General features: G+C 43.6%; 1 protein-coding gene across 1 annotated transcript; it reads right to left on the reverse strand.

Annotated features, from left to right (window-relative positions):
• Positions 1-9654: 9654 nt before the first annotated feature.
• On the reverse strand, positions 9655-10242 carry LOC138906222 (uncharacterized). The gene has a single exon (XM_070194753.1). The coding sequence runs from the start codon at positions 10240-10242 to the stop codon at positions 9655-9657; it is 588 nt and encodes a 195-aa protein (XP_070050854.1).
• Positions 10243-14937: the final 4695 nt, after the last annotated feature.

Genomic DNA, 14937 nt, shown 5'->3' on the forward strand with positions numbered 1-14937 from the left:
GCTTTGTTGTGTTGTACTTCAGTATTATTAATTCCCGTTTAGTATTTTTATTACAGCATTAGCAAAAGTGATCCCGGCATAAAATTTCACATTATAATGTTTGAATATTGATGGATTGCATAAGAAAAAAATTGCATATTTATAGCCCCTTTCTGTGTAGACAAAATAGAAATAGATTTGGTATGGACTATACATCATTCAAGCATCAGTGGTCTAGTGGTAGAATAGTACCCTGCCACGGTACAGACCCGGGTTCGATTTTCGGCTGGTGCATACAACTGTTTTTCTTTTTGTAGTACACAGAAACGTATAAATAGCGGATTGAGATAATCACCAGTCACTGCTTGTATGAACTAAAACTTTGAGTTAAAAGAAATGTCTTTCTCTTTTGGCTTTATGGTGTAAACTGGAAAATGCAACTTAAGTAGACAGCATGTTAGAACCCCTAGCTCTCTCATTTTCGTGATCACTAAAATAAAATTTTGATTACTGTATACGGGTGAAATCGGGGCTAACGCACACCCCGATTTTCCGGTGGGTAAAACAAAGTAAGAATATGAATATGTGAGATCAAATTCAAAGCTGAGAACTCTTTGTATCAAGGCCCCGAATGGAGTGCTCGCCATCAGACCTGATAAGACGACGCATCCCAGACTCGAGACAAGTTATGAGACTTCGGGAAGCGCAATGAACTGTTGTAGGAGACAGATAGAGGGTCGTGATATCTGGAACAAACCGGATATCACGGCGCGAATCTCGCTCGATGGCAGCTACAGATCAGTAATTAACAGGGGAGGAAGATTTTTACCTTTTTAGACTTGTACTAGGGGTGAAACTCTCTTACTATATAAAATGAAAGTTTTCTCTTTTATAAGGGACATTGTAATACACATACCAAGACAATACAAATTCATTTTTTATAGCTATTGCATAGTTCTTACTTTACTGTTTCTTTGTTCTCGATTGGCTTCGAACCAAGGATTCAACCGATGGCAGAAACAATTAACCAATCCAAGTTCAAGCTAGGCCATAAAATTATATCTGGCTTGATTATTCATAGTGTCTTTAATTCTTTTACCTAATATTCTTGATTACTTGTGTTTGACCAAAAAATATAGATCTTGATTTAAATAATTAAATTTGTATAAATAAGGGCTAATCTTAGCTAACAATAATATCTCTAAGATAGAGTTTTTGAAAAAGCAACAAATGCTAGGTAGATATAGTCGGACAGTGGAGGTAGCATACAATAAATATTCCAAGAAATCAAAGGCAGTGTTGTAGCATTCAATATCAATAAATAGAAATAAATGACACTTAGGTAAATAGAGTGATTGAGTCACCCAAGAAAGGATGGAATAAGTGTATGTTTTTTCTAACAATGATGAATGATAGACAATCCCTTAAATATTTGAGTTATTCTCGGATCTAATGGAAAAGTATAGACAATAATCTCAGTGAAAATGTGATGTTTGTATCTTAGCAATGAGATTCGATTCTCTTTCTCAAGTCAAAGTGTGTTCTTTATAAATGAATATCACATGTCCCCTATCATTGTGTATTTTTCTATTTATAGGAAATATTTTCCTAAGAAACCCTAATAATACAAGTCTAGAGAATATCCACTAGAATATTCCCTTTTATGTCCTATCTTGAAAGTAGCTGTTATAACTCTGTCAAAAGTACTCCACCTCGGCCTCGACCCTTGTTGACTCTTCGACTTCGGCCCTTGTCGACTCTTCGACCACAAACTTCGCAGCTTCATGGGTCATTTTGACAAATGACGACCTAGGAACTCTTCCCCTAGTATTATCTTGGCTTAAATATTCTAAAGATAGGTTTTGACCCATACAGTTAGTCCCTCCGCTTATCGAGGCCGACTTCATGCGTGTTCGATGAGTTGATCTTATTCTTTGTGGTCGATATAATTGAGCAAACTATGCAGGTCGTAGTGGTTGCGGTGAACTGGCAGCGTGGCCCTACGTGGGCCGCGTATTTCAAATGCTTCGATTTTCCAGGGTGATTTGCTGGAGTTATGTTGTCCACGAGTTAGGATGACATCACGATGTCATGTGTCATTATGATGCATATTCCCGATGTGTTGCTTCGTTTCGCGTGTGACCTCTGATTAGATCTGCCGCTGTTTTTGGTTTTGGTGCCAAGACCTTTATAAATAGAGGCATTTGGACGCGATTTTGGAGTTTAAATTTCCCGTTGTTTCGAAATCCCATACTTTTCTCTTGCTCTCTTCTTGCTTCGAACTTCCCCCCTTTGTTTCATTGATTTATATTTTTCTTAGCTCCTCCTCGTTTGATACCTCTCTTTCTTACATCGAATCATGTCTAATGTACCTTCTGAGTCTGGTGAGGGAAGTCGTGTGGCTCCATTGGCAGTGGTGTTTTCCTCTCATGGGGAAGGTGCTTCCGCCACTGCTGAGGATGAAACATTCTCGTTGGCGGAGGAGATAATCCCCTGCGTAATTCTGATTCCAGGTCCGACCTTACCAAAACTCTGGATACTGAGCCTGGAGTTTCTAAATCGTTGATGACGTCTAAAGAATTGGCTTAGCTTAAGGCCAAATTCGGCCTTCCTAGCCATGTTGAGCTGATCCCGGCCAAAGAGGACGTGGTACAGGTACACCGCCTTGGGTATTGCGCCCTCTATGCCTATCCCTTCCTCATCGGCAATTCTCTCCCTCTCCTCCGGCTAGTGGAGGAATTTTGTCGCCACTACGGTGTTTGCCCAGCTCAGCTTGCACCATATGTCTACAAGTTGATAAAGATGATGACCAAATTCGCCGAGCTAGCCTGGGTCGAACTGACACTACAACACTTGATACATCTGTTCGCCCCTGGCTTTTATAGCGGGACGATGTTGAACCTTCGCCACCGAGGAGACAATTGCTTGGTGGTGAAGATGGACGATAAAGCTAATCATCAGTTCTAGCTTAACTTCTTCTTCGTCAAGACCGAGGACGTCGTGGCCAACGTCGACTACTTTCCCGAAGCTTGGAACTACACTCGTGAGTGCCCTATTTCCTTATGTTTTTTCTTTTGATTCCGAACTTTGATTGATGATGATTTTTTTGTTTTCCCTTTTATAGCCAACAATCAGCCTCCTTCTCTGGCCCCTTATATTTCTGACTGGCTTGAGCGACTCCTCCCTCACATCGTAGGGATCCATGATTGGTCGAGTTTTTTCAAGAAATTTGGGTCTGCTCTCCCTTCAAATGGTTCCTATATTTGGTCGTGGTCACTCCGTATCCTATTATATGCGGATTCATTTTGTTGACAATACTATTTTTCTCAGGCAGGGGTTCTCGGAGGAGCCGGGCACTAGTGCCTTCTTTCCGTAGCGCGGCTGCTGCCTCCTCGACTTTGGCTCATGCCACAACCACTGCATCTTCCATTCTGGTCTTGACCTCAGCTACCATAACTCAGAAGCCCGTCTTCGTTCCTTTTGCGACTCCTGCCTCCCGACCTTATTCGCTAATTGATGAGGAAGACGTCTCTCCTGAAGATGATAGTTTGATGCCTCGTAAGAGGAGTGCTATGGACGTCGAGGGAAATAGACCGACGACCGTCGTCGTAGGAGATAGTAGTCTTGTCCTTCGGGAAACAACCACAGTGCATATCGGGGAGAGCCTAGAGGCAAGTTTTGAGGCCCCTTGTTCTGAGGAAACGAGTATGAGTCCTGTGAGAGAGGCGGCCGAAGGCGTGGTAAGCAATGAAGACCCTGTTACTTCGAGGCGCGAAGAGGCCTCATCTTCCGGGGTCACGGCGGACGTGCCTTCCTGGACTGATGATAGAGTCGTCGTTAAGGAGGATGTTGGATCTGACTCCGACAAGGACATGGACGAGTTGAGGATGATTGATGAGGGGCTTACTCAACTTGAAGTGAGGTTAGAAGGAGGTTCAAGGACTATATCGATCCCGATGGACCATAATCTACTCGTGGATACCGAGAAGATTACCCCTCCATTGTCCCTCTTTATTCTGAAGTTGAGGGTAAGACCCTCATGACTATAGATGACAACGACCTATCAAATAACATTACCGGCCTCGCCTTCAAGTGAGTACCTTTGCTATCTATTATTTTCTTTAGGTTTTGTTCTTTCGCAGGTTCTCACTTTATTTATTTTGTAGACGATCGTCCTAGAGATTGAGAGTGCTCGTCGGGAGCATATATGCAAAGACATTTATGTGAAGTTGAAAGATAAGTACTTCAAGTGCCTTGAGAAGTAATGAGAGCTTTGGTGCCGGCTCCATGAAAGCGACGATGTCTGCCAATTGAGGGACGATTTGAAGGCAAGAGATGGGGAGCTAGTACGGATGGTGGGGAAGTCCAACGTCTTAGAGGGGATGTTGAGGAGCAAGGATGAAGAGCTTGTACTCAACAAGGGGGTCTAAGCCCAGTGCAGTGATCTCCAAGCTTAGGTGGTTTCGCTGCGAGACCATATTAAGGAGTGTCAGTTCAGGGCAAAGGCTCTTAGTGGCGAGATCACCGAGAAGATGGAGGAGCTAGAAGAGGCGGGGTTCGCTCGGTTGGAGGCTTTGAGGAAGGCGGAGTCTCTTGAGGTGGTGATTCAAACTCTCCGTTCCAAGCAAGAAAATAATTTAGCAACGACAAGGCTCAAAAAAGAGCGACTCAATGAGAGGATTGGGGAGTTGGAGAGAGAGACCTGTGGTCTTTACGATCGAGTAGCTTCTTTGGAGGACGAGAATGCTAAACTACTTGAATGGCCTTCTTCATCTGCAACTTCCGGCTTCCTCAACATTCCTTATGATTTATACGAAGAGTGGATTCATGCCGAGGCCCGGCTGGATGTGCTTCGCGAGTTACATGTAGCAGGCTTCGTTTCTGCTGCAGACTTTGAGGGTGCTCGTATCAAAGTTTGCGAGGCTCGGATTGTGTGTGGTTATGATCTGGCTACTCCTCGTCCTGATGAGGAAGATGAGTGCGATGAGGATGATATAGATCGCCTTGAGTACAAGGCCTGGTATGATTCCATATACCCTCCGGGCGAGGATGGCAAAGGCGCTGGGGGCTGGGATGGAGAGGGAGCTGGCGGTCAGGGTGGCGATCATGTTGAAAATCGAGCTGGCAAGGATATTGAAGGCTGTAATGGCGGTGACCAGTAGTTTTTTTTTGACTTTGTGGATTTTTTGCCGGCGTCTCCACGAGCCTTTTGTGAATAGTTTATGTATATGAAATATCAAAGTTGTTCCTTGCATCTTCTTCTATTCCTGTGGTTTATTTTCTGTACTTGTGTATTTTTTGTTTCTTTGCTGAAATGTGGCCGAGGGTTGGTAGATTTCTGTTCAAGCTAGGTCGATCATAATCTTTCCTTTGATTGCAACCGAGGGCCGGTAGGTGTTTGCTCGAGCAAGGTCGACCATAATATTCCCCTAAATCGTGGCCATGGGCCGATAGGTGTTTGTTCAAGCGAGGTCAACCATAACCTTTCGTTAAATCGTGGCCGAGGGTCGGTGGGTGTTTTTTCGAGATGGGTCAAAGATAACCTTTCGTTAAATCGCGGCCAAGAGCCGGTAGGTGCTTGTTCGAGCTGGGTCGAGCATAACCTTTCATTAAATCGAGGCCAAGAGCCGGTAGGTGTTTGTTCGAACATGGTCGAACATAACATTTCATTAAATCGCGGCTGAGGGTTGGTAGGTTTTTGTTCGAGCTGGATCGAACATAACCTTTCGTTAAATCACGGTCGAGGGCTGGTGGCTAGCCATGTCGACCTGGGACAAACATAACCTTTCGTTAAATTGCGTACGAGGGCCGGCATATATTTGTTCGAGCGGGGTCAAACATAACCTTTCATTAAATAGCGACCGAGGGCCGGTAGGTATTTGTTCGAGCGAGGCCGAACATAATCTTTCGTTAAATCGCGACCGAGAGTCGGTAGGTATTTTTCGAGCGGGGTCAAACATAACCTTAACACGCAAAAGGTGTGCTGATAAGTGTAAGTTTCTTATTGCTTTGACATTGTTGCTTTGGTTACATACTTGGAGAAAATTATAGATTTTGGGTATTGGGTGGCATTCCAGTCCCAGTCTATCTAGTCCCTTCATTGGTTGACCTGGAGAGTATTGAGATATTGAGCAATGAAATAGTAACCATGATCCTACCTTCGCGTACTTCGACTCGAAGTGTTTCCTTTGCCGCCTGTTTAAAACCTCCTTGAGAAAACCCAAATAGGATAAAATTCAAGTGAGGGAAAAAGAGTACGACTTGGGGGACGCTTTTTCTCTCAGAAGTTGAAGTATTTGAGGTGGCTGATATTCCAATTGTTTGGTAATAGATTTCCTTCCATTGTCTCTAGTTGGAATGAACCCTTGTTCACTTTGGCTTTGATTTTGTACGGACCATCCCAGTTTGTTCCCAGCTTGCCTTTTTGGGGATCCTTGCTCGCTTGAGTTTTGGCTTTCAGTACGTAGTCTCCGACTTTAAGCGGTCAGACCTTTTCTTTATTGTTGTAATAATGTTCTGCTTGTTTTTTTTGGGCGACCATTCTTATGTAGGCCATATCTCTTCGTTCATCAATTTCGTCAGGTTCCTGCCTTCTGATCTCATCGTTACTCATGCCGCTTTCATGGGAGTACCTTAGATTGGGTTCTCCGACCTCGACCGGTACTACTGCCTTAGTCCCATAGACCAAAGAGTAGGGCGTCTCTCCTGTGCTCGTCTTTGGAGTTGTTCGATAGGCCCATAATACTTTTGGTAGCATTTCTGGCCCCAATCCCTTGGCGTCTTTGAGCTTTTTATTCATGATGTTTATTATGGACTTATTGGAGGACTCTGCTTGCCCATTACCCGCTAGATGGTATGGAGTTAAGAGTATCCTCTTGATATGTCATTTTTTTGAAATATTCATTAATTTTCTTTCATGTAAATTGGGGTCCGTTGTCACAGCTGATTTCCTTGGGTAGGCCGAACCGACATATGATGTTTCTCCATATAAAGGTGATGACCTTATGTTCCTGTATTTGGGCGAACATTCCTGCTTCCATCCATTTAGAGAAATAGTCAGTTAAAACCAAAAGGAATCGTACATTACCTCGTCCTTCTGGGAGAGGGCCCACGATGTCTATTCCCCATTTGATGAACGGCCAAGGGGAGGTGACCGAGTGGAGGTGTTTTCTTGCTTGGTGAATCATTGGGCATACTTTTGGCATTGTTCGCATTTCTTCACGAAGTCTACGACATCCTTTTTCATGGTGGGCCAGTAGTATCCCGCCCGTATGAGGTATCTGACCAGTGCTTGATTGCCGGAGTGAGCTCCACAATGGCCTTCATGGACTTCTTCGAGGATGCACTAGGTTTGGTTTGGGCCCAAGCACTTCGCCAGAGGGCCGTAGTAAGTCCTCTTGTACAGGTCGCTATGAAGGAGACTGTATCTGGTCGCTTGCATTCTTAGTTTCTTGGCCTTTGTTTTGTTGCCTGGAGTGTGACGTCCTGCAAATATGCGATAATAGGATTGTTCTACTCCCAAGTTAAGTTTATGGTTCTTACCTCGACTTGGTATCATGATGAGTTGAAGAGGTGGACTACGATTTTTTTCTCCGGTTATGATGCTTTTGGTGGCTGCGGCTAGTTTGGTGAGGCTATCTATTTCGGCATTATGTGCTTGTGGGATTTGATCAAGATGGCATTCGTCGACTCAGGCAATAGCTTACAAATTTTCATCTGGTACTTTTTCAATCTTTGTTCCTTGATTTGAAAAATCCCTGTGACTTGGTTGACTACGAGCTGGGAATCATAAACGGATTTTCAACTGTTTCACCCCATATTTGAGTGCTATTCTTAATCCTGCAATTATGACCTCATACTCAGCCTCATTGTTAGTCGTATCTGGGCACCTTATGGATTGGCAAATTACTTCGCATGTTGGGACCTCGAGTACGAGTCCCAGTCCGGACCCTGATGTGTTGGATGCACAATCGGTGTATAGGACCCAGAGGTCTCGCATTTGGATGGAAGGTTGGACGGCTTCCCTTTCGACTTCAGGTATTATTTTTGCATTGAAGTCGGTGAGCACTTAATCGCTGTCACGACTGGTATGTGATATCATGCTCACTTAGCTCGATGTCCCATTTGTCCAGCCTCCCTGATAGCTCGAGTTTACGTAAAATTCTCCTCAGGGGAAAAGTTGTGACGACCGAGATGGGGTGACAGTAGAAATATGGTCTAAGCTTCTATAGAGCTATGACCAAGGCCAGAGCCAATTTTTCGAGTTGTGGGTACCTCGTCTCGGCGTCGACGAGTGTTTTGCTAATGTAATAGATGGGAAATTGCGTACCTATGTTTTCATGGATCAAGACTGCTTACTGCTATCTCGGATATGGCCAGATAGACGAGGAGTTGCTCCCCGGGTTCGGGTTTTGAAATCAGAGGCGGTGATGATAGGTATGCCTTTAGTTCTCGTAGAGCCTGGATGCACTTGGAAGTCCATTCGAGGTCGTTGTCCTTCTTGAGTACGCCAAAACATTTATGACATCTATCCGATGACCACGAGATGAACCTTGATAGGGCGGCGATACGATAAGTCAACCTTTGGACTTGCTTTTTGGTGGTTAAGAGTTCTGGTATCCCCTCGATAGCTTTGATTTGGTCTGGATTGACCTTGATCCCTCGCTGCGACATAAGGAAACCTAAGAACTTTCCTGAGGCTATGCCAAACAAGCATTTCTCTAGGTTCAGCTTCATTCCGTGTCGTCTGAGTATGTCAAAAGTTTCTTTCAAATCATCGATGTGATCCTATGCCCTTTTGGTCTTGACAAACATATCATCTATATATACCTCTATGGTCTTACCGAGCTGGTCTTTGAACATCTTGGTTACCAATCTTTGATAAGTAGCCCCTGCGTTTTTCAGTCCAAACGACATGACCTATGACTATACATTCCTTGGTGGGTGATGAACGTGGTATTCTCTTGGTCTTCTTCCTCCATGAGAATTTTATTATAGCCTGAGTAAGCGTCCGAGAAACTCAATAGTCCATGCTCGGCTATTGCGTCGATGAGCTTGTCGATGTGGGGTAACGAGAACGAATCATTCGACACGCTTTGTTCAAGTCCGTGAAATCTACGTACATCTGCCATTTCCCATTTTTCTTTTTGAGCATCACTACATTGGCAATCCACTTAGGGTACTTCGACTCCCTGATAGAGCCATTTTTAACTGTTTTCCACCTCCCCGCGGACTGTATTGTTGATGGTGGAGTTGAATTTACGTCTGACTTGCCTTACTAGGGGGTTGGAATGAGTCGACATTTAACTTGTGTGTGGCGATTTCCTTTGGGATGTGCGGCATATATGCATGACTGAAAGCAAACAAATATGCATTAGCTATTAAGAATTGACTGAATTTACCCGATTCTTGGAGTTTGCAATCAATATAGGACTTTTTGCTATGATCGTTGAGGTCCAATTGAACGGGGTCGAGGTCTTCTATGGTCAAACTTGCAGCATCGACCATGTCAGGATCCATGATGACGTCCTTGGTATCTTCTTGCTTTGACCTCGACCTTGTTGATTGATATGCCTCTTTTTCTTTGTCTTTTTTTTGTTGGATGGTCGTGCTGTCCAAGGCAATGCGGTAGCATTACCAGTACGTGCGATGTTCTCCGTGTATTCTGAATATCCCTCATGGTGTCGAGAATTTAATTACTTGGTATAGGCTGGATGTGATGGCTCTCATGGGGTGTATCCATAGTCGTCCCACTATTGCGTTGTATGTAGTGTCCTGGTCCATGATGTGGAATGTCGTCTCCAGATTCACGCCGCTGGCCATGACGGGGAGTGTAATTTCCTCGGATGTTCGCTCAACTGTATTATTAAAACCGGTTAGCGTGATGCAACACAACACTATCTTATCCTCGAGCCTCATTTGGGTAAAGACTTGAGGATGGATAATGTATGCACCGGTTCCATCGTCCACCATGATACGTTTGACATCGGTATATAAAATGTGTAAAGTAATAACAAGGGCATCATTATGAGGGAAAGTCAAACCATCTGCATCCGACTTATCGAAGATAATACTCTTTTCGAGTCCGTCATACCGTTCACGGGTTATAGACCGCTTGAGTTTGTAAGTGGTGGTGAACTTCATGCCATTGATAGAGGCGTCACCGCCGCCGCCGCCAATAATCATGTTGATGGTACAAGCTGGTGATGAAGACTTACGGCTTCCTGTTTGAGGGCGATACAATCTTCTGTTTTGTGCTCGCATTCCTGGTGGAACTCAAAGAGGGCGTTAGACATTCTGGTGTTCGAGTCTGATCTCATCTTTGGCGGCCTCTTCACTTTTATTTTTGCATTTCTCAAGAGCGTAGACTATTTTTGTAGGCGACACACAAACATTGTGAGCAGATAATAAATGTGGCATACATCTTTCATTCTGATGAGTCCCTGTCCTAGGACTAGACGGGCCTTCTTCATAGCGGAAGGTGGGGTACAACGGCTGCCCTAACATATGGTTAGTGACATTCCCTATTGGGTTGCGGAATCGGATGATCCCTTATGGTACTGTCTCTTTGTTCTTTTCTGGATGGGCTTGTACCGAGGTTAGCCGGTGAGTCGGTCCGTTGAGATCGTCCTCTTCTGCTCGGACCTCGGCACAATAAGCATTGTGGATTTTGTCCCAAGTGGTTGGAGGATACTTCATTAATCGGCTCAACAGTTTTATAGTTGCTCTTGAATCCTCTCTACTTAGCCCGTTCTGAAAAGCTGCAACCGCCATCCCTTCGGATACATTTGGCAGAGTCATCCTTACTCTGTTGAACCGGGCGAGGAAGTCCCTCTCCCATGGACTGCCTAATAAAAAATATGTCGTTTATTCTCGCCTCAGCCTTTTCGGCTCCGGCATGGGCGGTTACAAACTTATCGGCCATTTCTTCAAAAGTTTCTATGAAGCAGGCTGGTAGCTGTGAATACCATGTTAATGCTCCTCCCGTGAGGATTTAGCCAAACTTCTTCAGCAAAATGGAGGATACTTGTTCCTTGGCAAGGTCGTTGCCTTTTACGGTGGTGACGTAATGAGTCACATAATTTTCATGATCGATCGTTCCATCGTATATCCTAAGGTAGGGAGGCATTTTGAAGGTCTTTGTTATGGCATACGGGGAAACATCATAGTTGTACGACTGCTTTATGAACCTGTCGGCGTCCCTTTTTGGCAGTAGCTTAGGAGCGTCCTGTATCTTGTCAACTCATTCTTGGTGTTCTTTCATTTGATCTTGGGATGCCTTGTTTTCATTTCCCATTTATTCCATCCTCTTTAGAATGGCATCGAGGGCATTATCACCTGCATTATCAATAACATTGTGAGTTATTCATGTCGTTGGAGGGAGGGGTCGGTTGCACTGCTCGACTGTTTGTTGTATCGTGCAGGCCCTTGCCATTTCTGCAGTCATGCCTGGAGCGGGTTTGTTGAGGACGCTTGCTAGTATATCGGTCAGCCATGCCTCGAGGAGTTTTTGTATAGCTAGGGGCGTCCCTTCCTTTGTGGACGTGGATGCCTATTTTCTACTGGGTTATTTATGCTGTAGTGTGGGGGTGGTGACCTCTCTATTCTAGGGGATGCGTTGGGTGTTATGTCCTCACCTACTGTTTCACAGCTTTCATTGATGACATTCATGAGGTTGGTTGGGAAATCACTTATTATTTTTGTCCTTTCTCCTTGGTTACCCACTATGTAGGGTTTTGTATACACAAAGAAAGAAGATCTCAGGGAGGGGGGGGGGGTTGACTATAGTGACTTGCGTTAATTGTAGATCTAGAGGGAACAGAAAATTTAACTAAGAAATCCCAACAGACGACGCCAAATTATTTGACCAAAAAATATAGATCTTGGTTCAAATAATTAAATTTATATAAATGATGGCTAATCTTAGCTAACAATAGTATCCCTAAGATAGAGTTCTTGAAAAAGCAACAAATGCTATGTATATATTGTCGGACAGTGGCGGCAACATGCAATAAATATTCCAAGAAATCAAAGGCAGTAGTGTAGCATTCAATATCAATAAAAAGCAATAAATGGCATTTACGTAAATAGAGTAAATGAGTTACCCAAGAAAGGATAGAATAAGTGGATGTTCTTTTTGATAATGATGAATGATAGACAATCGCTTGAATATTTGAGTTATTCTCGGATCTAGTGAAAAGGTTTAGACAAGAATCTGAGTGAAAAGGTGATGTTTGTATCTTAGCAATGAGATCCGATTCTCTTTCTCAAGTCAAAGTGTGTTCTTTACAAATGAATATCACATGTCCCCTATTATTGTGTCTTTTTCTATTTATAGGGAATATTTTTCTAAGAAACCCTAATAGTACAAGTAAGGAAAAACCCTAATAGTACAAGTCCAGAGAATATCCACTAGAATATTCTCTTTAATGTCCTATCTTGAAACTAGCCGTTATAACTCTGTCAAAAGTACTCGACCTAGGCCTCAACCCTTGTTGACTTTTCGACTTCGGCCCTTGTTGACTCTTCGACTTCGGCATTTATCGACTCTTCGACTTCAGGCCTTGTCGACTCTTCGACCACAGACTTCATAGCTTCTTGGGTCATTTCGACAAACGACGACCTGGGAACCCTTTACCTAGTATTATCTTGCCTTAAATATTCTAAAGATATATTTTGACCCATATAATCCGGAACCAACCGAATATCTCGGCGCGAATCTCGCTCGATGGCGGCTACAGATCAGTAATTAACGGGGGAGGAGGATTTTTATCTTTTTTTAGACTTGTACTAGAGGTGAAACTCTCCTACTATATAAAGGACAAGTTTTCTCATTGATAAGGGACATTGTAACACGCATACCAAGATAATACAAATTCATTTTTTATAGTTATTTCATAGTTCTTACTTTACTGTTTCTTTGTTCTCCATTGTCTTCGAACCAAGGATTCAATCGAGGGTAGAAACTATTAACCAATCCAAGTTCAAATTGGACCATAACGTTACAAGTGGTTTGATTATTCATTGTGCCTTTAATTCATTTACCTAATATTCTAGATTACTTATGTTGAATCTATCCATGTATCCTTAAAATCGCGTACAAATTTAATTGTTATCCATTTTAAGGGTAAACACTCTGGCGCCCACCGTGGGCCTAAGGATAATAGTGGTGGTTTGATACTAATCTCCATAACACACTCTATTTTACGCTTGTTCTTTAAAGTCACAATTTCAGGTCAGCTTAAAAATGTCAAGTTCTCAGTCTGCCCACTTGAACATTGAGGTTGAGTCTGGCCATCATGGCGAAAACAACAATCTTGTGCCTAGAAATGAGGTGACCCTACTGATCCTAACAGAATCCCAGTTTCCGATACGATCGGCGTCAATTCATAGGTTGCTATCGACGTTAACCTTCCAACTAACCCCAAAAACAACGTTCGTGGAGGTCCCCGACCAATAGTTTTAGAAATGCCCGAGGGCGAATGTAATGGGGTAAGTATGCGGCTAATCTTCAAAATGTTGCAGGCTCAACAGGCGGCGGTAGTGAAACTACAGAATCAAGGCCATGCCCCTGGCAGGGTCGAGCCCGAACGGTCCCACGAGAACATTTAAAGAAACGAACAAACCACCGATTGGTCAGGTGAAGCTGAGCCAGGGGTCAACCCCGAGATAATAAAAATTCTTGAAGCATTGATGAAGCGGGTGAGAAGAAAATTGAGGCCAATGACAAGAAAGTGGAGACATATAACTCCAGGGTCGATCAAATCCCGGGAGCACCCCCGATATTTAAAGGACCGAATTCCAAAATATTTGTCCAAAAGCCTTTTCCTCCGACCATTGCAGTGCGATCCTACCAGAGGGACCCTAACTTGATGTATAAGTATCATGGCACTCATGGCCACATGACCGAGGATTTCCGGTAATTGAGAGAAGATGTTGCCCGATTGCTTAATAACGGACACCTCCAAGAATTTCTGAGTGATCGAGACAAAAACCACTTCATGAACAGGGACTCCAACAAACATACCGAAAAAGAGGAACCTTAGCACGTCATCAACATGATCATTGGAGGGGTCGATGTCCCCCTAGGGCCAATGATAAAGCGCACTAAAGTATCCATCACGAGGGAAAATCGCACCTAGGATTATGTCCCGGAGGGAAATATTTTGTTCATCGATGAAGATGCTGAGGGCATCGTACAAACTCATAATGATGCACTGGTAATATCCGTATTTATCAATAAATCTTATGTTAAAACGTGTGTTGATTGATCCAGGTAGCTCGGACAACATCATCAGATCGAGGGTCGTAGAGCAATTAGGATTACAAGATCAAATAGTGCCAGCAGTCCGGGTGTTGAACTGATTTAACATGGCATGCGAAACCACTAAAAGGGAGATAACCCTACTAGTGAACACCGTTGGGACAATCCAAGAGAAAAAATTTTATGTGTTCGAAGGGGACATGAGATATAACGCTCTATTCGGAAGGCCGTGGGTTCACAACATGAGGGCGGTACCTTCAACCTTACACCAGACGTTGAAATTCCCTACACCGGGAAGAATCAATATGGTCTACGGAGAACAACCGACTGTAAAAGAACACAAAGCAGACCAGAAAGGCCAAAGTTAAATAACAACAACCGATACTGGTCTCAGCCGGACCGGAGGAATGAGGAGTAAACGAGGAGGATGATTACGGATTTCTGAGATTGTTCATAGATCCTGATAATACCGACACCACCAAATCGACGGTCGATGAGTTGGAGTAAGTCACTTTGATCGAATGCCCACCAGATCGAAAGTTATACCTGGGCATGGAGTTAACCCCCGAGCTTAGGAAAAAACTCATTAATTTTCTTAAAGCTAACATAGATTGTTTCGCTTGATCCCATCTTGACATGACAGGGATCCCGCTGAAGGTAACCACTCATAAGTTGATTTTGGACCCGTAGTTCCA

The sequence above is a fragment of the Nicotiana tomentosiformis genome, chromosome 2, assembly GCF_000390325.3.
Source record: "Nicotiana tomentosiformis chromosome 2, ASM39032v3, whole genome shotgun sequence".
Lineage (NCBI taxonomy): Eukaryota > Viridiplantae > Streptophyta > Magnoliopsida > Solanales > Solanaceae > Nicotiana > Nicotiana tomentosiformis.

Coding starts and splice junctions, on each gene's coding strand:
- LOC138906222 (XM_070194753.1), bottom strand. CDS start 10,242: ATGCGAGCACAAAACAGAAGATTGTATCGCCCTCAAACAGGAAGCCGT.